Source organism: Delphinapterus leucas, chromosome 7 (genome assembly GCF_059928025.1).
Source record: "Delphinapterus leucas isolate spDelLeu-1000000601 "Yukka" chromosome 7, BTC_Dleu_Yukka2, whole genome shotgun sequence".
NCBI lineage: Eukaryota > Metazoa > Chordata > Mammalia > Artiodactyla > Monodontidae > Delphinapterus > Delphinapterus leucas.
The window spans coordinates 16,163,077-16,183,877 of record NC_143135.1 but is presented as its reverse complement, the minus strand read 5'-3'; the positions used below and the strand labels follow the sequence as shown (position 1 = coordinate 16,183,877).

Here is a 20,801-nt window from a genome sequence, read left to right as displayed (position 1 = left end):
GGCCTCTCACTGTTGTGGCCTCTCCCGCTGCGGAGCACAGGCTCCGCACGCGCAGGCCCAGCGGCCATGGCTCAGCGGCCCAGCCGCTCCGCGGCATGTGGGATCTTCTCAGACCGGGGCATGAACCTGCGTACCCTGCATTGGCAGGTGGACTCCCAACCACTGTGCCACCAGGGAAGCCCCATGCATTGCTTCTTAATGTCATATCTCTTGACTAGGAGAGTTCCTTAGCCCCTGCTTTTTTTCTCTTTTTTCTTTTATAACAGTGGCATTTTTAAAAAAACCTAGGCCAGTTGTTTTGTAGATTTCTCAATTTGGATTTGTCTGATTGTTTCCTAATGATTAGATTCAAGTTAAATATTTTTTAGCAGGAATGCTACACAGGTGATACTGTATTCTTTTGAGTTTATCTTATCAGGAGCCACAAGAAGTCCATTTGTTCCTTTATTGATTATGTTAAAATAAATCATTTATTAAGATGTTGTCTACCATAATTTTCCATTATAAAAGTACCTTTTCCCCTTTGTAATTAATAAAGAATCTGTGGGATGATACTTTGAGACTGTATGGATATTTCATTTCCCAACAGTCTTCCACCCAACATGTGTTGCTGTTTTTTGCCTAAATTAGTTGTTACTAGGGTGGTTTAAAAACGGTAATTTTCTGAAATTTTGAATTTTATTTAATTTTTTATACAGCAGGTTCTTATTAGTCATCAGTTTTATCCACACCAGTGTATACATGTCAATCCCAATCGCCCAATTCATCACACCACCACCACCAGCCCTGCCGCTTCCCGCCCTTGGTGTCCATACGTTTGTTCTCTACATCTGTGTCTCTATTTCTGCCCTGCAAACCCGTTCATCTGTACCACTTTTCTGGGTTCCACATAATATGCGTTAATATACGATACTTGTTTTTCTCTTTCTGACTTGCTGCACTCTGTATGACAGTCTCTAGACCCATCCATGTCTCTACAAATGACCCAATTTCGTTCCTTTTTATGGCTGAGTAATATTCCATTGTATATATGTGCCACATCTTCTTTATCCATTCATCGGTCGATGGGCATTTAGGTTGCTTCCATGACCTGGCTATTGTAAATAGTGCTGCAGTGAACATTGGGGTGCATGTGTCTTTTTGAATTATGGTTTTCTTTGGGTATATGCCCAGTAGTGGGATTGCTGGGTCATAGGGTAATTCTATTTTTAGTTTTTTAAGGAAGCTTCATACTTTTATCCATAGTGGCTGTATCAGTTTACATTCCCACCAACAGTGCAAGAGGGTTCCCTTTTCTCCACACCCTCTCCACCATTTGTTGTTTGTAGATTTTCTGATGATGCCCATTCTAACTGGTGTAAGGGATACCTCATTGTAGTTTTGATTTGCATTTCTCTAATAATTAGTGATGTTGAGCAGCTTATCATGTGCTTCCTGGCCATCTGTATGTCTTCTTTGGAGAAATGTCTGTTTAGGTCTTCTGCCCAGTTTTGGATTGGGTTGTTTGTTTTTTTAATATTGAGCTGCATGAGCTCTTTGTATATTTTGGAGATTAATTCTTTGTATGTTGATTGATTTGCAAACATTTCCTCCCATTCTGAGGGTTGTCTTTTCGTTGTGTTTGTAGTTTGCTTTGCAAAAGCTTTTAAGTTTCATTAGGTCCCATTTGTTTATTTTTGTTTTTATTTCCATTACTCTAGGAGGTGGATCAAAAAAGATCTTGCTGTGATTTATGTCAAAGAGTGTTCTTCCTGTGTTTTCCTCTAAGAGTTTTATAGTGTCCAGTCTTACATTTAGGTCTTTAATCCATTTGGGGTTTATTTTTGTGTATGGTGTTAGGGAGTGTTCTAATTTCATTCTTTTACATGTAGCTGTCCAGTTTTCCCAGCACCACTTACTGAAGAGACTGTCTTTTCTCCATTGTATATCCTTGCCTCCTTTGTCATAGATTAGTTGATCATAGGTGCATGGGTTTGTCTCTGGGCTTTCTATCCTGTTCCATTGATCTATATTTGTTTTTGTGCTGGTACCATATTGTCTTGATTACTGTAGTTTTATAGTATAGTCTGAAGTCAGGGAGTCTGATTCCTCCAGCTCTGTTTTTGTCCCTCAAGACTGCTTTGGCTATTTGGGGTCTTTTGTGTCTCCATACAGAATTTATGATTTTTTGTTCTAGTTCTGTAAAAAATGCCACTGGTGATTTGATAGGGATTGCACTGAATCTGTAGATTGCTTTGGGTAGTATGGTCATTTTCACAGTATTGATTCTTCCAATCCAAGAACATGGTATATCTCTCCATCTGTTGGTATCATCTTTAATTTCTTTCATCAGTGTCTTATAGTTTTCTGCATACAGGTCTTTTGTCTCCCTAGGTAGGTTTATTCCTAGGTATTTTATACTTTTTGTTGCAGTAGTAAATGGGAGTGTTTCCTTAATTTCTCTTTCAGATTTTTCATCATTAGTGTATAGGAATGCAAGAGATTTCTGTGCATTCATTTTGTATCCTGCAACTTTACCAGATTCATTGATTAGCTCTAGTAGTTTTCTGGTGGCATCGTTCAGATTCTCTGTATAGTATCATGTCATCTGCAAACAGTGACAATTTGTATTTCTTTTATTTCTTTTTCTTCTCTGATTGCCGTGGCTAGGACTTCTAAAACTATATTGAATAATAGTGGCGAGAGTGGACATCCTTGTCTTGTTCCTGATCTTAGAGGAAATGCTTTCAGCTTTTCACCATTGAGAATGATGTTTGCTGTGGGTTTGTCGTATATGGCCTTTATTATGTTGAGGTAGGTTCCCTCTATGCCCACTTTCTGGAGAGTTTTTATCATAAATGGGTGTTCAATTTTGTCAAAAGCTTTTTCTGCTTCTATTGAGATGATCATATGGTTTTTATTCTTCAATTTGTTAATATGGTATATCACATTGATTTGTGTATATTGAAGAATCCTTGCATCCCTGGTATAAATCCCACTTGATCGTGGTGTATGATCCTTTTAATGTGTTCTTGGATTCTGTTTGCTAGTGTTTTGTTGAGGATTTTTGCATCTATATTCATCAGTGATATTGGTCTGTAATTTTCTTTTTTTGTAGTATCTTTGTCTGCTTTTGGTATCAGGATGATGGTGGCCTCATAGAATGAGTTTGGTAGTATTCCTTCCTCTGCAATTTTTTGGAAGAGTTTGAGAAGGATGGATATTAGCTTTTCTCTAAATATTTGATAGAATTCACCTGTGAAGCCATCTGGTCCTGGGCTTTTGTTTGTTGGAAGGTTTTTAATCACAGTTTCAATTTCATTACTTGTGATTGGTCTGTCCATATTTTCTATTTCTTCCTGGTTCAGTCTTGGAAGGTTATACCTTTCTAAGAATTTGTCCATTTCTTCCAGGTTGTCCATTTTATTGGCATAGAGTTGCTTGTAGTAGTCTCCTATGATGCTTCGTATTTCTGCAGTGTCCATTGTAACTTCTCCTTTTTCATTTCTGATTTTATTGATTTGAGTCCTCTTCCTCTTTTTCTTGATGAGTCTGGCTAATGGTTTATCAATTTTGTTTATCTTCTCAAAGAACCAGCTTTTAGTTTTATTGAGCTTTGCTATTGTTTTCTTTGTTTCTATTTCATGTATTTCTGCTCTGATCTTTATGATTTCTTTCCTTCTACTAACTTTGGGTTTTGCTTGTTCTTTCTCTAGTTCCTTTAGGCGTAAGGTTAGATTGTTTATTTGAGATTTTTCTTGATTCTTGAGGTAGGCTTGTATTGCTATAAACTTCCCTCTTAGAACTGCTTTTGTTGCATCCCATAGGTTTTGGTTTATCGTATTTTCTTTGTAATTTGTCTCTAGGTATTTTTTGATTTCCTCTTTGTTTTCTTCAGTGATCTCTTGGCTATTTAGTAATGTATTGTTTAGCCTCCATGTGTTTGTGTTTTTTAAGTTGTTTTCCCTGTAATTGATTTCTAATCTCCTAGCGTTGTGGTCAGAAGAGATGCTTGATATGATTTCAATTTTCTTAAATTTACTGAGGCTTGATTTGTGACCCAAGGTGTGATCTATCCTGGAGAATGTTCCATGTGCACTTGAGAAGAAAGTGTAATCTGCTGTTTTTGGATGGAATGTCCTATAAATATCAATTAAATCTGTCTGGTCTATTGTGTCATTTAAAGCTTGTGTGTCTTTGTTAATTTTCTGTCTGGATGATATGTCCACTGGTGTAAGTGAGGTGTTAAAGTCCCCCACTGTTATTGTGTTACTGTCGAAAAGTCCCCCACTGTTATTGTGTTACTGTCGATTTCCTCTTCTATAGCTGTTAGCAGTTGTCTTATGTATTGAGGTGCTCCTTTGTTGGGTGCATATATATTTATAATTGTTATATCTTCTTGGATTGATCCCTTGATCATTATGTAGTGTCCTTCCTTGTCTCTTGTAACATTCTTTATTTTAAAGTCCATTTTATCTGATATGAGTATTGCTACTCTAGCTTTCTTTTGATTTCCATTTACATGGAATATCTTTTTCCATCCCCTCACTTTCAGTCTGTATGTGTCCCTAGGTCTGAAGTGGGTCCCTTGTAGAGAGCATATATATGGGTCTTGTTTTTGTATCCATTCAGCAAGCCTGTGTCTTTTGGTTGGAGCATTTAATCCATTCACGTTTAAGGTAATTATCAGTAATGTATGTTCCTTTTACCATTTTCTTAATTGTTATGGGTTTGTTTTTGTAGGTCCTTTTCTTCTCTTGTGTTTCCCACTTAGAGAAATTCCTTTAGCATTTGTTGTAGAGCTGGTTTGGTGGTGCTGAATTCTCTTAGCTTTTGCTTTCCTGTAAAACTTTTGATTTCTTTGTTGAATGTGAATGAGATCCTTGCCAAGTAGAGTAATCTTGGTTGTAGGTTCTTCCCTTTCATCACTTTAAGTATATCATGCCACTCCCTTCTGGCTTGTAGTTTCTGCTGAGAAATCAGCTTTTAACCTTATGGGTGTTCCCTTGTATGTTATTTGTCGTTTTTCCCTTGTTGCTTTCAATAATTTTTCTTTGTCTTTAATTTTTGTCGGTTTCATTACTATGTATCTTGGTGTGTTTCTCCTTGGGTTTATCCTACCTGGGCCTGTGCTTCCTGGACTTGGGTGGCTATTTCCTTTCCTAAGTTAGGGAAGAAAACCGGTAATTTTTTAATGATAATGATATCTGTCCTTTTACATTTACATTAGATGCTGTTTTTCTATAAAAAGCAGCTTTTCCTTGTTCTTCCTCCCCCATTAATTTTTTAGAAAAACTATCATTCTATATTCATGGGTTCTTTAGATGTTTTATAAATGATTAATTTAGTAAATTATTACCAACCTTAATTATCTTTATAAAAAATGTTCTTCCATATCTTCTCATTTGCAGTACTACTGTTAATAAAAGTTGGCTTGAGGATTTAGGACTGGAAAATTAGTTCACTAAATCACTTATAGTTCATAGCACCTAATTTATTCTCATTTATATACTGTCTGGAGTAGTTCACTAAAAAGTTCTGTGTATATCAGTGTTTTTTTCCTCTGCCACTATATTTATGGGTCTCTGGGGTAGAAACCATGCTCCCATAAATCATTCATTCTATGAAGCACTTACACAGCACTGGGGAGGTACATAGAGGGTACCCCTCAGGAAATTCTTTTTTGAGTCATCCAATAAACTACCTTAGTTTGCCTTTATAGTCCATAAAGTCTAATGTTTAAATAAACATTTTAAAATTGATTCTATTTTTAGGAATTCCTAACTTTTTTGTTTGTTTGTTTGTTTTTGCGGTACATGGGCCTCTCTCTCTTGTGGCCTCTCCCGTTGCGGAGCACAGGCTCCAGACGCGCAGGCCCAGCGGCCATGGCTCACGGGTCCAGCCGCCCCACGGCATGTGGGATCTTCATGGGCTGGGGCACGAACCCGTGTCCCCTGCATCGGCAGGCGGACTCTCAACCACGGCGCCACCAGGGAAGGCCGGAATTCCTAACATTTTAACTGTGGTTTTCTTTGCCAGTTCTGTAGTCTTCATGTATCCTCTCTAAAATGAAAACGTTTTTAAAGCTAATTTTTCAATTAAAAAAGTAATAGATACTTATGGTTAAAAAAAACTAAGTATAGACAAGTCCAAAATAAAAGTAAAAGTCTTCCTTTTTCTAAAACCCTATGACTTTTATATACTAGCTTGACTGAGAAAGATAACCCTTTGGGGAATCTTTTTGTAAAGTCTTCATTTTGTTTTGCCCATTCATTGCACTGGGGTTTATTAGTTTTTTAACTTGGATTACCATATGGTCAGATTTTCTTAAAATGACACTGTATCTATCAATAATTTACATTTTAAAGTGAAACACGCAGGTGTCATTCAACTGTTTGGTGTCTCTTTTATTGTTTTAGTTAGCAAAGCGTGGAATGAAGATTGTCCTTATCAGCAGATCACAGGACAAACTGAACCAGGTTTCCAGTGAAATAAGTAAGTTCTCACATCACCCTTCCCTCCCGTTATGATCACAAAAGGAATATAGCTAGTCTAAATTTAATGTTTTCAAGTAGATATCTAGCATTGACATAATTATTTATAGTTCAGAAAGCTGCTTTTTCATGCTGTTAATGGGATGTTTCACAGATGGATCATCAGTTTTTTCAAATTAATATAGGACCATTATAATTTGCTTAAAATGTCTTTAACTGACTCTTTTAGGTTCTTTTGTCAGGAGTCAAGTTCTCTGATCATTTTATCATGTTCTCCTTAAATATCTGAATTCCTTTTCTGTTGTTTCATTTAAATATTCTTGCATTTTTTTACTCTTTGACTTCATTGTCTTTAAATGGTATATCATATATGATTGAGGAAGAAATGCAAAAGGTAACATATATACATGTGACAGGGAAACTAATTTGAACTTTTTTCTTAGTTACGCTTGAAACCTGAATTATAATATGGCAAAAACTCTTTCAACTGACATTCAGTTAACCAACCAGCTGGATAAACCAGTGCTGTCCATTTCCTTGGTAAAATGTACTGACTCATGTTCCCAGTATGCTAACTATTTGTTACCTGTAGGCTTCTCAGTATGATGCTTGTCTACTTTTATTCCTACAGGTCAAATGGTTTACTTATGAACAGTCAGTTGTATTTGTTTCCAAACTTACTTATGCTGGGTGCATTTGTTATTAATAGTCTGTAAACTGATGCAATACTAGTTTAAAAAGGGGAATACAAGAACTAAGTTAAAAGCTCTGAAAAAACTGAGAAAAGCAAGTTTTTTTAGAAATTGGCTGTCAGAAATTCCATGGTGGTCCAGTCGTTAGGACTCAGCGCATTCACTGCTGGGCCCAGGTTTGATCCCTGGTCTGGGAACTAAGATCCCAGAAGTCCCATGGTGCAGCCAAAAAAAGGAAAGAAAGAAAGAAATTGGCTGTCAAGTTAGGGGTAAACAAGAAAAATTCAAAATATTGGAGAAAACTAGAAAAAGTAAGAAGAAATTTGTTTTGATTGTTTCATATGTGTTGAAGTTTTTGCTGCATTTTATGAGAGCTGAAACTGCAATTATAAATAATGCATTATGAGTGTGGTTTATGTAAGAAAGACTAGAATTCCAGGTAGCAGATCTAAACTCGGATAAGGACTTGGCCCTACACAGAGGATTGGTGAAAGAATTACACTTATTCATGGTTTAATTGAAAATAAAATGGTTACAGTGTGTATTTATCATTTTCTAGGATTCCTTGCTGTAACTGACTTCTCTATGTAGCCAGCCAACAAACTGCCCTAATTCATTCAGATGAGAGAGGATATATACTGTATTTTTCTCTTATTTTTTTCCCCTGCTTTACTGAGATATAATTGACATATAACATTATGGCAGTTTAAGGTGCACAACATACTTATTTTATTATTAACACTACCACCTGCTACTAACATTTATATAGTACGTTATTATTGATTTATTCCTTCACATGTATTATCCTCTTTGATCCTTCAAACATCCTTGTGAGACGTATATTTTTGTTATTATTTCTACCCAGACCATAGCTGGTCCTGTTGGACAGATTACACATTGATGCACTTTATCTTTAGGTGAAAAACAGATCTTCATAGATTCCTAGTATAACGTGTGTGAAATCTTTTTTCTTTTTTTTTTTAACCATGTTGAGAGCACAGATCTTTACAAAAGTGAGATATTCAATAAGTCTCGGGCATTTAAGGATTTTAACTTTCAAGGTTTCAACTTTGTAAAACCAACCCTGAAGGCCCAAGACGTACAGAATCTTGTAGTTTTGCTAAGGTGTGAATTTGAATTAAGCCATGACACTAAGGAGCCTGAGGTAGTTATTACTTACGTAGTAGGTGAACTGAACATACTGCCTGGATCTTAGTACTGTTTGTTTCTTAGTTACTTGTAGTCATGTGTATAATAACTCTTATAGTGATAAAAATGTTGTGTGTGTGTGTGTGGGGTGTGTGTGTTTGTAAAGCTGACTGTTAATGAATGCACTTACTAGTTGCTAGAAATAAATGTTCATAGGCAGAAAATAGAAGCTTTTGATTAAATGGAACGTTGAATTTTGAAATGCTATGCTATGAATTAATCCACCACTTATTTGATTCAGAAACAAGAAAAGCTACCTCACGACACTCACAGCAAGTGCTCCAACCTGTACAAAAATTGCCCAATGAGTCAGAAGATATACTTTAATGATATTTGAGAATTTGGTTAACTTGTGATATGAGGTGACACATGACTGTGGACAGAAATGTGATTCTGGAGAAAGACAGGATCCTGTTCAAACATTTTTCATGAAGGAACAGATGGTAAAGGCACTGAAATGACCTTTATTATGAGGAAAAACATTTTTTTTTTTAGTTGTTGAACATTTTGAAAAATGCTTTTCTGGGCATAATACAAATTTAATGGAAGAGGTGATATCAGCAGACCAGGTCATCCATTCTAGGCTGAAGAAATAAATACACAGAGGAGATTTATAAGTTTGTACAAGTTTTTAACTCAGATGTAAATCATCTTTGAGAGGATAATGTTTTCCTGAACATATGTATTCCAGAAGAAGGAAGGACCAGAATTTAATGTTGGTGAAGACAGACTAACTCTGTTTATGCCTTCAGCAAATCTTTCTTGAATGCCTGTGTACCAGGTACTGTGCTAGGCAGTTAGGATACAGTAGTGAACAAGGTAGATGCTGTCCTTGCCCTCATGGAACATATATGCAAGTGGAGGAGACAGAAAAAACAAATAGGAAAAAAAAAAAACAAACAATAAGCAAAACCAAAATAAGCAAAACCAAAAAAAGACAAATAAATAATTGCAGTTTGTAGTAAGTACCATGAAGGAAAAAATAAGGGACCAGAGAGAGAAAATGGGGAGTTCTTATGTTGTAGCAACATGGCAGATTTTATGACTGGCAGAGTGTGAAATGGCCAGACTAATGACCTTTTGCCCGTATGATGGACAAGCTGGAGCCTTAGTGAGGAGCTATCTACTGGGCCGTCTTGGGGGTACAGTGGTAGAGGGATTGTGTGTAAGTTATAATGATAGATTCACTCCAACATTTCTATTTGCTTATGCTTTTGGGTCCTTGACTCTAGATTATGCCATGGGAAGTTGTGGCCTCCCTATCTTATTAAATGTGGGCTATCATGGAGTCCAAATTTCAGTCAGCAACATGTTAACTCTTAGAGCCCCTTCTAGCTGTATGAGCTAACCGTTAAATCCTAAATCTCTAGTAAGTGACTCATATAAAATATATTGGCCCAATCTGGTGTTATATTTTGTTTTCCTTAGTCGAACACTCTTAGAATCTATTCTCACACAGATTTTTCCAGGTTTCTACCAATAAAAATTAGCAAAATTTGACAGCTATTTTTGTGTATAAATTATTACTTCGTGGATCAGACTTTGTACTTGTTCCCCAGAGAATGTCAGTATATAACCCTGTTACGGGTGGTGGTAAGGGATGGTCCAGCTAGGTCTTGAGGAGAAGAGGAATTCCCTTGCAAGCAAATTACCCATATATTGGGTTGGCCAAAAAGCTCGTTTGGGAAAAACCTGAATGAACTTTTGGCCAACCCAATATTTATGGTGAGGTTATTACAGGATTTTCAAGCCAGGGAAAGCTAATCTCTTCAGATACAGGAGAGCAGGCTATTTCTGTTTCCACTGGCAAGGGAGGCTCAGAGTAGCATTGAGGGGGCCGTGTGTGTATCCAGATTCTTAGCTTCAGAAGAGTCCACCCAAATATCCTCATCCCCAGTTTCAGGGTCTCATTCTTTCTCATTCAGTTTCGCTTTCATCCGTGAAACGTGGTGCGTCTGTGGAATTCACCTTCCATTGTAATTCTGCAGATGGCACAGTTAAATCTGATGTTAGCCAGGTGAGCTCTGTGGCTATAAGACATGAAAGTTTTTATTGGGGCTGTCATAGAAGTTCTCTGGATCCTGATCATAAATGTGAGCTTGAAAGCTTAAAGACCCAAGCTTGTCATTTTCTTTCCATAAGAGCTCCAGTGCATTCAGAAGAAGCCACATACCACAGTCTTTGTTTTTTATTGAACTATAGTTGATAGACAATAGTATATATTACAGGTATACAATACAGTGATTCACAGTTTTTAAAGGTTATACTGCATTTATAGTTATTATAAAATATTGGCTGTATTCCTCGTGTTGTACAATATATCCTTGTAGTTTATTTTATACTTAGTAGTTTGTATGTCTTAAATGCTCTACTCCTGTATTGCCCCTCCGCTCTTCCCTCTTCCCACTTATAACCACTAGTTTGTTTTCTTTATCTGAGTCTTGTTCTTTTTTGTTATATTCACTAATTTGTTGTATTTTTTAGATTCCATATGTAAGTGATATCTTACAGTATTTGTCTCTATCTGACTTACTTCACTTAGCATAATACCCTCCAAGTCCATGCACGTTGCTGCAAATGGCAAAATTTCATTCTTTTTTTTATGGCTGAGTAGTATTCCATTGTATATATACACACCTCTTCTTTATCCATTCATCTATTGGTGGACACTTAGGTTGCTTCCATATCTTGGGAATTGTAAATAATGCTGCTATGAACATTGGGGTGCATGGATCTTTTTGAATTAGTATTTTTGGTTTCTTTTTTTTTTTTTTTGATATATACCCAGGAGTGGAATTGCTGGGTCTTTTAGTTTTTTGAGAAACTTTCATACTGTTCTCCATAGTGGCTGTAGCAATTTACATTCCCACCAGCAGTGTAGAAGGGTTCCCTTTTCTCCACATCCTTGCCAACATTTGTTATTTGTGTTTTTTTTTATGATAGCCATTGTGACAGGTGTGAGGTGATATCTCCATGTGGTTTTGATTTGCTTTTCCAAGTCCTTGTAGTCATCATTTCTCCCAAACTCAAATCCTTTAAGGCACTTCTTCAGTAGATACTTTGCTACAATCAGCAATCACTGTTAATTTGATTAGTAGTGATGCTACTGCATCACATCAAACCAATATAAAAGTCTTTTGAGGTCTGTATTTTGGGCTTCCGCTCCTGACACCAATTTCTGTATCAGTCAGAGTTCAGTCAGGAAACAGAAGTCAAACAAGTTCATTTAACTAGACTAACTTGTCTCTCCTAGTCCAGCTCTTACACTCACTCCAGTTGGTTAAACTCATCCCTCTTTCTTCCCTATCTCAGAGGGAAGGCGGAGATTGAAAAAGAAACTAAGTGCCAACTGGAGAGAAATAGGCCTCCTTTCACACTCTGACTCGCTACTGTCATTATGTAAACTTGGGGATTCTATCCCCAAGAAGTAATTCCTTGAGAAGTAATTCCTGGTGAATGTGGAAGACAGTCTACTCATCAAAGTTCTTCAGAAAAAATTTAAAAGGATTATATACAATTTCATAGGGAACTAAATGTTTCGCCAACAATGGATAACTGCTTTCTCAGGATTGATTGCTTAGATGAAATTACAGTTCTTTGTAAGGATACCTGTCACTGAAAGTGACACACTGAAAGTCATCACACATATAATAAGCTTATTTTATTATCATTGTTAGCCAGGATTATGAATATATTATTTTTATCGATCTTGATTTGTCAAGGAAAAAAAACTCATGGATAATTTTTTTTTTTTTTTTTTTTCTGCTGTACGTGGGCCTCTCACTGTTGTGGCCTCTCCCATTGCGGAGCACAGGCTCCGGACATGCAGGCTCCGCGGCCATGGCTCACGGGCCCAGCCGCTCCGCGGCATGTGGGATCTTCCCGGACCGGGGCACGAACCCGTGTCCCCTGCATCAGCAGGTGGACTCTCAACCACTGCGCGACCAGGGAAGCCCTGGATAATTTTTGAACTCTGAGTTTTTACTTGCAGTAAAGCACAATGCACAGGAGACTGGCTTTCAGAACAACCTGTTGGTTCACAGAATATAGAGATGGGGCTATTAATAGTTCATATTATTATGTGGCAATCAATAATTCTTATTGCATACAATTTAATCAGCTTGGATTATAAAAACACATTTCTGTCTTTGCGTAAAAAAAACAAATATGATGTTTCTTTTTTTTGTGACTTATGTCAGGGTGAAAACCTTTAGGATGGCCCTGAAATTTCATGGCTTTAAAATGCAAAACTTTTAGAAATGTAAATCTTATTGGTCTGTAGTCGACAGAGGAATAGGTTAAGGTGAACAGTATCAGTTTCACTTTTTCAGTCCTTACCTATGATCATATCTGTGCAGTTAAGGTGTGGATTTGACGAAACATGTTTGTTCCATGGTTTTCCGATGCACTACCGGTATTGTTAATATGGTGCTTTGTATATTTAGCTTATTTCAGCTACATAAGGACAATGAGGTATTATTGAACACATAAAGATCTTTTTGTTTTGTGTTTAATAAAACTAGAACTGGGACTCCCCTGGTGTTCCAGTGGTTAAGACTCTGTGCTCCCAGTGCAGGGGGCCTGGGTTCGATCCCTGGTCAGGGAACTAGATCCTGCATGCCACAACTAAGAGCCCATGTGCTGCAACTAAGACCCGGCACAGCCAAATAAATAAATAAATATTAAAAACAAACAAACAAAAAAAACTAGAACCACATGATAGTAGGATTAGAGTTAATCTCATGCAGCCTCTAGAGTCATATATGTATATTTTTTATCACTTTCTGTAGTGCCAGAAATATTTTTATTGCCCTTAGAATTAACCTATTTCAAGGTCAGGAGCCGTCAGGAACCAAAAAATCATTCAGTTTGCCTCTGATGATTTTGCCTGTAGTACCTATGACTGTAGAAGTATCCTCTTACTCCAAGTTCCTCAAATAATCACTCAATGTTCCTGGCCTTCCAGAAAGTGACATTCTGTGCTACCTATAAGACGGAGACTCCTCAAGCCACAGAGCAGGTACCAGGCTAGTTTCCTGGCAGATCACTGAAGCATTGTTTCTCCATATGGGAGTGTAATTCCTTACTAGTGGGCTTGTCATGCCTAATTAAGTGAGATTTATTATTAAATGAAACATTTCTGGCATGGTGGTAGCTACAAATTTGTTTTGTCTAATTATATCCTGGTAAGGAGAAAGACAGATTCTTAGTGAGCCTATGCAAATAATTACATTGCCGTGTAAAGTAAAAGAACTCGGTAAAGACATGTTGTGTAATATGTGACCATTGTCCTGATTAGTTTTGCAGACAAGGCAGATCGGTATGAGTTGTAGAGACTTCCCTGGCGGTCCAGTGGTTAAGACTTTGCCTGCCAATGCAGGGGGTGCCGGTTCAATCCTTGGTCGGGGAGCTAAGATCCCACATGCCTTGCGGCCAAAAAACCAAAACATAAAACAAGCAATATTGTAACAAATTCAATAAAGACTTTAAAAATGGTTCACATCAAAAAAAAAAAAAGAAAGAAAAAATGTGCTGTATTTTCTACACAATTTCCATCTTTCAATCAACCTAACAATTTACTAGTTTATGTTCCAGTTACTATTGCCACATAACAAACTACCCCAAACTTATCAATGTAAAATAACCGTGTGAGATGCTCACAAATTCTGCTGGTCAGGAATTCTGCTGAGACTCGGGGGACAATTTTTTGCCCGTCATAGCATTACTGAGGTCACTCAGTGATCCTTAGCGGGTGGATTGCCTGGTCTGGAAGATCTGAGATGGCTTCTTCCCACTTTGGTGCCATGGCATAGCTGGGACTGTTGACTGCAGTGCCTTCATGTAGCTTCTCCAGCATGTCCATCACAGGGTAGTTGGACTTCTTACATGGTAGCTGTCTTTCCTCAGAGTGAATGTCCTGAGAGAACCAGGCAGAAGCTAATATCTTTTGGTGACCTACTCTCAGAATTCTTATGGTGTTACTTTTGCTATACTCTGTTGGTCAAAGCGGTGATGAGCCTGCTCGGATTCAGAGGGGACAGGAAAAGATACCACCTCTTGATGGGGGCGTGACTTAGTAACCTTGGAGAACATGTGGGAAGGGAGATATTTTTTTGAAAATAAAATCTGGATTTGGAAAATATAGTCTGCCACATTTTGTAAGGTATATTAAGATGTCCCAGAGAATGCTTTTCCTGAATTCAGAGGGATCAGTAGGAGGAACATATTCAAAGAGTGTTTCATTCCAATTTGCCCAAGTATAGCCGGCCACCATGAGACTTAGTGAAAAATGAAGGAGGAAGATATTTTGTCAAAACTACTATTAAATTTCCCTCATGGGTTCCATTCAGTCTTTTTTTTTTTTTTTTTTTGCCGGACGCGGGCCTCTCACTGTTGTGGCCTCTCCCGTTGTGGAGCACAGGCTCTGGACGCGCAGGCCCAGTGGCCATGGCTCACGGGCCCAGCTGCTCCGTGGCATGTGGGATCTTCCCGGACCAGGGCACGAACCCATGTCCCCTGCATCGGCAGGCGGACTCAACCACTGCGCCACCAGGGAAGCCCTCCATTCAGTCTTGCAGAATTAATTCTTGTTCCATTGAATCTTGGGTCAGCAGCGTGGCTTTACAAAGTGTGTGATTTTCGAATTAAAGAGTCTTGTAAACGCTGACTCAGGTTTCTGGTAGTCTGTCCAAGAGTCTGCTCTTGGTGGTGATGTTGGGTTACACTAGGCAGGAAACCTGACCCATGAGTCAGTAATAGTCAAGAATACTGATATAGGCCTTTATCCAGGCTTTCTTCTTTGAATGTTTCATCCTACAGACTCAGTTTTCTCACCTCCAGCTTATGGCCTGGCCTTTTGGCATGCTTGAAGGAAAAGTAGAAACCACCTGTTAATAAGACTGATATTAACTGGTCTCGTTAATTTATTACAGTAATTAACAGTGTTAGAATGGAATCCCTGATTGGGGTATAATATACAGCTAGTTAATGATTTAGTCAATGATTATTCTGAGGGCACAGGCCTTATGATGGACACTAAAGGCATTGATAAATACATCTCTAGGGACTTTGATGAAGTGTGTTTTAAACATGCCACCAATTAACAAGAGTATTTAATACTTATAAACATAATCTTAGAAATCATTTTCTTTATATCATTGTGCCAGTCTTCGCACAGGATCATGAATATGTTCTGTCCACCCTGAAAAGTATACAAGTGTTGAACCATATTCATTATTAGTTACACCATGGGTCTGCCCATATTATGGGCTTGGTAACCAGGGCAGCTCTTATGATAGAGTTAAGCTAATTAAAGATATGGAGAATACTATATTTAGTTCTTCCTAATAGCCTCCTTGCTCAATAGTGCTACCTAGTGGCTATCTGGGAAGTACCAGAGATAGTTTGGGTGTAAAATATATGTTAACAATTTTATTATTTTTAATTTGAGGCTTAAGTTTGCGAAGGCAGTATCATAACGAGTTGCCAGGAGACTGGTGATTGCAGGAAATGTAAGCATAAGTCATAGGTGCCCAAGACAAGAAATGATTACAGTCTTGGTTTGGAGTGACAGTAATTAAAATAAAGCATAGGTACAAGAAACAGTAATTGTTATGAAATCTAGCTTTTTCAGAAACAAGAAACTTTTGTTAAAAAATGTTTAAGGGGCATGACAAAGGTCAACACAAAAGCTCAAAAAGTTAACTGGCTATTAGGAAGTGAGAGTGTTCTGGGAAGTTGAGGAACCTGGCCAGGCTAGGTACTGAAGGCACAGAATAATTTTTTTATAGCTTGCTTGTTGAGAGAAGACTATATTATCAAAGATCAAGTTTCTTCGCATCAACTGGTTTCAAACTGTTTAATTCATAAGCTATCTTTGTAGATTTTAACACATTTTATACACCCACATATATATATATATATATATATTATATATATACTTAGATTGCAAATTAACACTTTCACCTGTAACTTAAAATGTATTAACTTTGTGTTCTCTTATCATAAGATGAAGCATATACCACACTAAATTTGCTATCCTAATTAGAGTTTTCTTTAAGAATTTTAGTCTTTAGAAATTGGCCAGGTAATCAAAGATTCCTCATTACTTAGCTCACTGTGTTATTAGTATGGTATCTTAAGGCCAATTAGAATTATAGAAGTTTATTTACGGTGACGTTGCAGAGCAGTACAATGATTATTGATACCAAGTTTGTCAGATACGGCATTTGAAAGTTTTACACGGAAGACGGGAACAGTGATTAAGATCAAGTGATTTGCAGCATTGTCTGTAATTTAGAAGAGCTAATAACCCTTTAATAAAGACATCAGTTTTTATGACTTTAAATCGTATGTGTGGAAGCAGTGATAATACATCTAACCAGTAAAAGCTGTGAAGAAAATTTAAAAGCTCAAAGAATGAAATGTTACAGTGCATTATATTTCATACTATGACATGATCAGAAAGAAGACAGAACTATTTTAAAAATTAAAATGATCAAACCAGCTCTAATTTAGCCAACAGTTTGCCTTAATTAGTTTACATACAAATTGGATACCATTATTAAAAATATTTCAAAAGTTTGTATTACTGTAATTTTAAATAACTATTAGTTGCTAGCCAAATATCTGTTTGACTTTTTAAAGTATCACTGCTTGAGCTGGTCATTTCTTTGAGAATGCATCTTCTGAAATTCCTAGCACATTTAAAGCATTAGAAGTTTTGTCCTTGCTTGGTAATTTTTGAGTTTTCTCAGATTTAATTGAGCACTTATTAGTCAGAAAAGAAAAGGTGTTTTAAAATTTAGAACAGAGAGTTACTTGATAGTATTGTTCTTTGCACTGAAATCTACTTTGTCCAACTTTCTTTTGATTAGCGTTAGCATGATATATCTTTTTCTGTCTTTATTGTTAGTCTATATGCACTTCATATTTAAAATGGGTTTCTTGTAGACAACATAGATTTGGCCTTGCTTTTTATCCAATTTGATGATTCTTGTCATTTAATTGGTATGCTCAGACCATTAACGTTTTTAATGTCATTGTTGATATGATTGTGTTGAAATTTACCAGTTTACTCTTTGATTTCTATTTGTCCCATCTGTTCGTTTCCTTTTTTTTTTTTTCCCTGCCTGCTTTTGGGTTAATAGCACGGTTTTTATTATTACATATCATTTTCTCCCTTGGCTTATTGGCTGTACATCTTTTTTTGTTGGTTTGTTTTTAGTGATTGCTTTTGATTTTGCAGGGTACATCTTTAACTTATCACAGTGTACTGCTTCAGGTGTAGCATATGAACCTGATGATCCTATACTTCCATATATTCTGTTTCTCTGTGTGTATGGACTGTGTAACAAAGTACTTTTGCCTTAGTTCAGTTGTATTTTAAACTGTATTTCATATTACCATTTCTGATGCTCTTCATCCCTTTGTGTAAATAAAGATTTCAGGACTCTTTTTTCCTGTCTGCAAGATGTCCTTTAACATATCTAGTAGTGCCGGTTTGCTGGTGACGAGTTCTTTTTGTATATCTGAAAAAACCTTTATTTTTTTATTATTATTATTTTTTTGCGGTACGCGGGCCTCTCACTGTTGCGGCCTCTCCCGTTGCAGAGCACAGGCTCCGGACGCCCAGGCTCAGTGGCCATGGCTCATGGGCCCAGCCGCTCCACGGCATGTGGGATCCTCCCAGACCGGGGCACGAACCCGTGTCCCCTGTATCAGCAGGCGGACTCTCAACCACTGCGCCACCAGGGAAGCCCCAAAACCTTTATTTTTGAAGTATATTTTCCCTGGGTATAAAATTTTAAGTTGACAGGTTCTTCCCCCCTCTCCCCCCTCAGTACTTTAACTATTTTGCTTCACTGCCTTCTGGCCTGCAGTGTTTCTGACAAGAAGTCTGCTGTCATTCTTTTGGCCATTAGTTCATCAAATATTTTTTTCTATCCCTTACCCATTTCCCAGGACTTCAGTTATATTAAACTGATTTAGTATATTAAACTGATTGAAGCTGTCCCCCAACTCACTGATAGTGTGCTCTTCTTTTTTTCAGTCTCTTTTCTCTCTGTATTTCATTTTGGATGGTGTCTCTTGCTATGCCTTCACATTCACCAACCTTTTTTCTGCAGTGTCTAATCTGCTATTATTCCTGTTAGTATATACATATATTTTTTAATCCAGACATTGTGTTTTTCTCTATATATAAAAATTTAGGTTTTTTTTTTTTTTTAAATATCTTCCTTATCTTTTTTTAAAATGACCACCCTCTACTTTCTGGAACATGTAGAATATAGCATGTTCTCTCTGTCTCTCTCTCTCTCTCTCGAACAACACTGGTTTGAACTGCATGGGTCCACTTTATACACAGATTGCTTTCAATATATACTACATGATCTGTAGATGCACAACTGCAGATATAGAGTGCTGCCTGTAAAGTTACATGTTGATTTTCAACTGTGCAGGGGATCAGCACCTGGATTCCCTAGTTGTTCAAGGATCAACTGTATGTATATGTCTTGCTCTTGTTCTCACTCACTCTCTCTCTTTACTCTGTCTGCTAATTCTGCAGGCTCTGTCTTTCCCAAATGCTCAAGTCTGTTTCCTCAGCTCATGGGATACTGCTCATCTCTATGTGAGTTCTCTCTTCATCCCAGTCTAGAAAACCTAACTGGGCAATAAGCTAGGGCAACCATAGGGGTCACCTTATTTATTTCCCTTCTATTAGATATACCTCTCCTGAACTGTCTATTGTGCAATGTCTAAACAACATTGTTTCATATATTTTGTCAGTTTTTTAAAGTTTCAAGTGATAGAGTAAACCTGGTTTCTGTTACACCAGCATGGCTATAAGCAGGAGGGCCCCTCCCATTTTTTTCTACCATTATAGATTTTCTAGTAAATATAATTTCTGTCTTTGCACATGTCTGTAAACGTTTGGTCTGCATGAGAGAAAAGGACTCAATTCTTTTGCGGACGTTTGCACGGGGCCTGGCATGAATAAGGGGGTTGTGCCCACTTAGCAAGTATTGTTTTGGTGACTAAAGAGTCATTATGAAACCTCATAATATCCTTAATATTGCACAAAAAGATGCTTTTGACATTTAGCTGATGTTTCAATTTTGGCACAAGTGTTTTTCTGAGGTAATGCAGGATCCTGTTGTAAAGCTGTCCAACTAAACAGTTTCACCAAGTGTAGCTTATTTCAGCTTCCTAACTGTTTGTTACCAATCGTTTACTCCGATAGAGAAAAACATCTGTAATATGGGTGGATATTTTGTTAGAAATATAGCATACCTACCAATTAGTTGGCCCAGCCAAATTAGCATGTGTTGGTCTGCATCTCCAATTAAGGCAGCTGCTTGAATGTTGCTGTGCTACAGCTGGCATTTGGCGTGTGGGAGTGTACTGCACCATGGCCAGACACTAGCTATACCTCTTAATTAAAATATTTGCTTATGCTGGTGTGGTTTCTTTAAAACAGTAAGTGGTCTTTCCAATCAGGTTATTGATGGTTCAGTGACTTTTGTATAAAACGCTTTTTTTTGGTTGGGGAAATGTGGGACCAAGGTGTTCTGAAATTGCTCCCATTCAAGTAGATGATTGGTGTTTCTCCTCCCACTTTTAAATTGTTAGTTGTTGTTTTAAGTGGATAATTGTAATTTGGGGTACAGCCTTTGGCTTTAATAAAAGAATTTGTAGAAAGGCATATTCTTTGCAACATTTATAAAGTTCAGTGGTCTGATATAGGGATTGCTTTCTTTTTTATCACAGAGAGAATATTTTTGAAAGTTTTATGAAAAAGGTTCACTTTATTTTGATTTTCCCATCAAGTGAAGTTATGTTTTCTTGTCAATTATCCATTGTTTTAATAATCTCTTTATACTATCACTTATTAAATGTATAATTTATGTTATATGATAATCTTTAAAATAACTACAAATCAAATTTAAATGACCTACTGTTATATCTAATAATAGAATCAAAGAGAAGATGCATCCATTAAAACTGACAGGAAATTTCATAAAGTTTGAACTATTTTATTCGTTTGCTATTAAAAAACAATAGAATTAATATTTAAGGACAGCAGGCTACTAGTAATATTTAGAAAGTATTGATAGTCAGCTTTTATTATGCTTCCATTCTGTTTAATGCTGTAGAGATGTATAAAGTCTAAAATGCAATCACTCTTCAACAACTGATTAAAATACTAAGCCACAAATATAAATATAATCACTTTCATGGAATGCATAGAATCATGTTTAGGCATGTGTAGTTTGAGAAGCACACTCTACACTATTTTAAAAGGGCATCTCTGTTTAGTAACTACTGATGAACTAAAACCCTCATTTTATAAATATGGAAGCTAAGTCTGAGAAGCCAAGTATAGCTAGAATGGCAGAGGTGGACAGGGTTTGTACCTTTGGCTTCT

General features: G+C 37.0%; 1 protein-coding gene across 3 annotated transcripts in view; it reads left to right on the top strand.

Annotated features, from left to right (window-relative positions):
- The window catches only part of HSD17B12 (hydroxysteroid 17-beta dehydrogenase 12), a 162,473-nt gene that overhangs the window by 52,212 nt on the left and 89,460 nt on the right, over positions 1 to 20,801 (top strand). For all 3 annotated transcript variants that reach the window (XM_089914910.1, XM_022592210.3, XM_022592211.3), the window contains one exon: positions 6,399 to 6,474. In XM_089914910.1, coding sequence (XP_089771036.1) covers positions 6,399 to 6,474 — 76 coding nt within the window. The remainder of the gene's footprint in view (positions 1 to 6,398; positions 6,475 to 20,801) is intronic.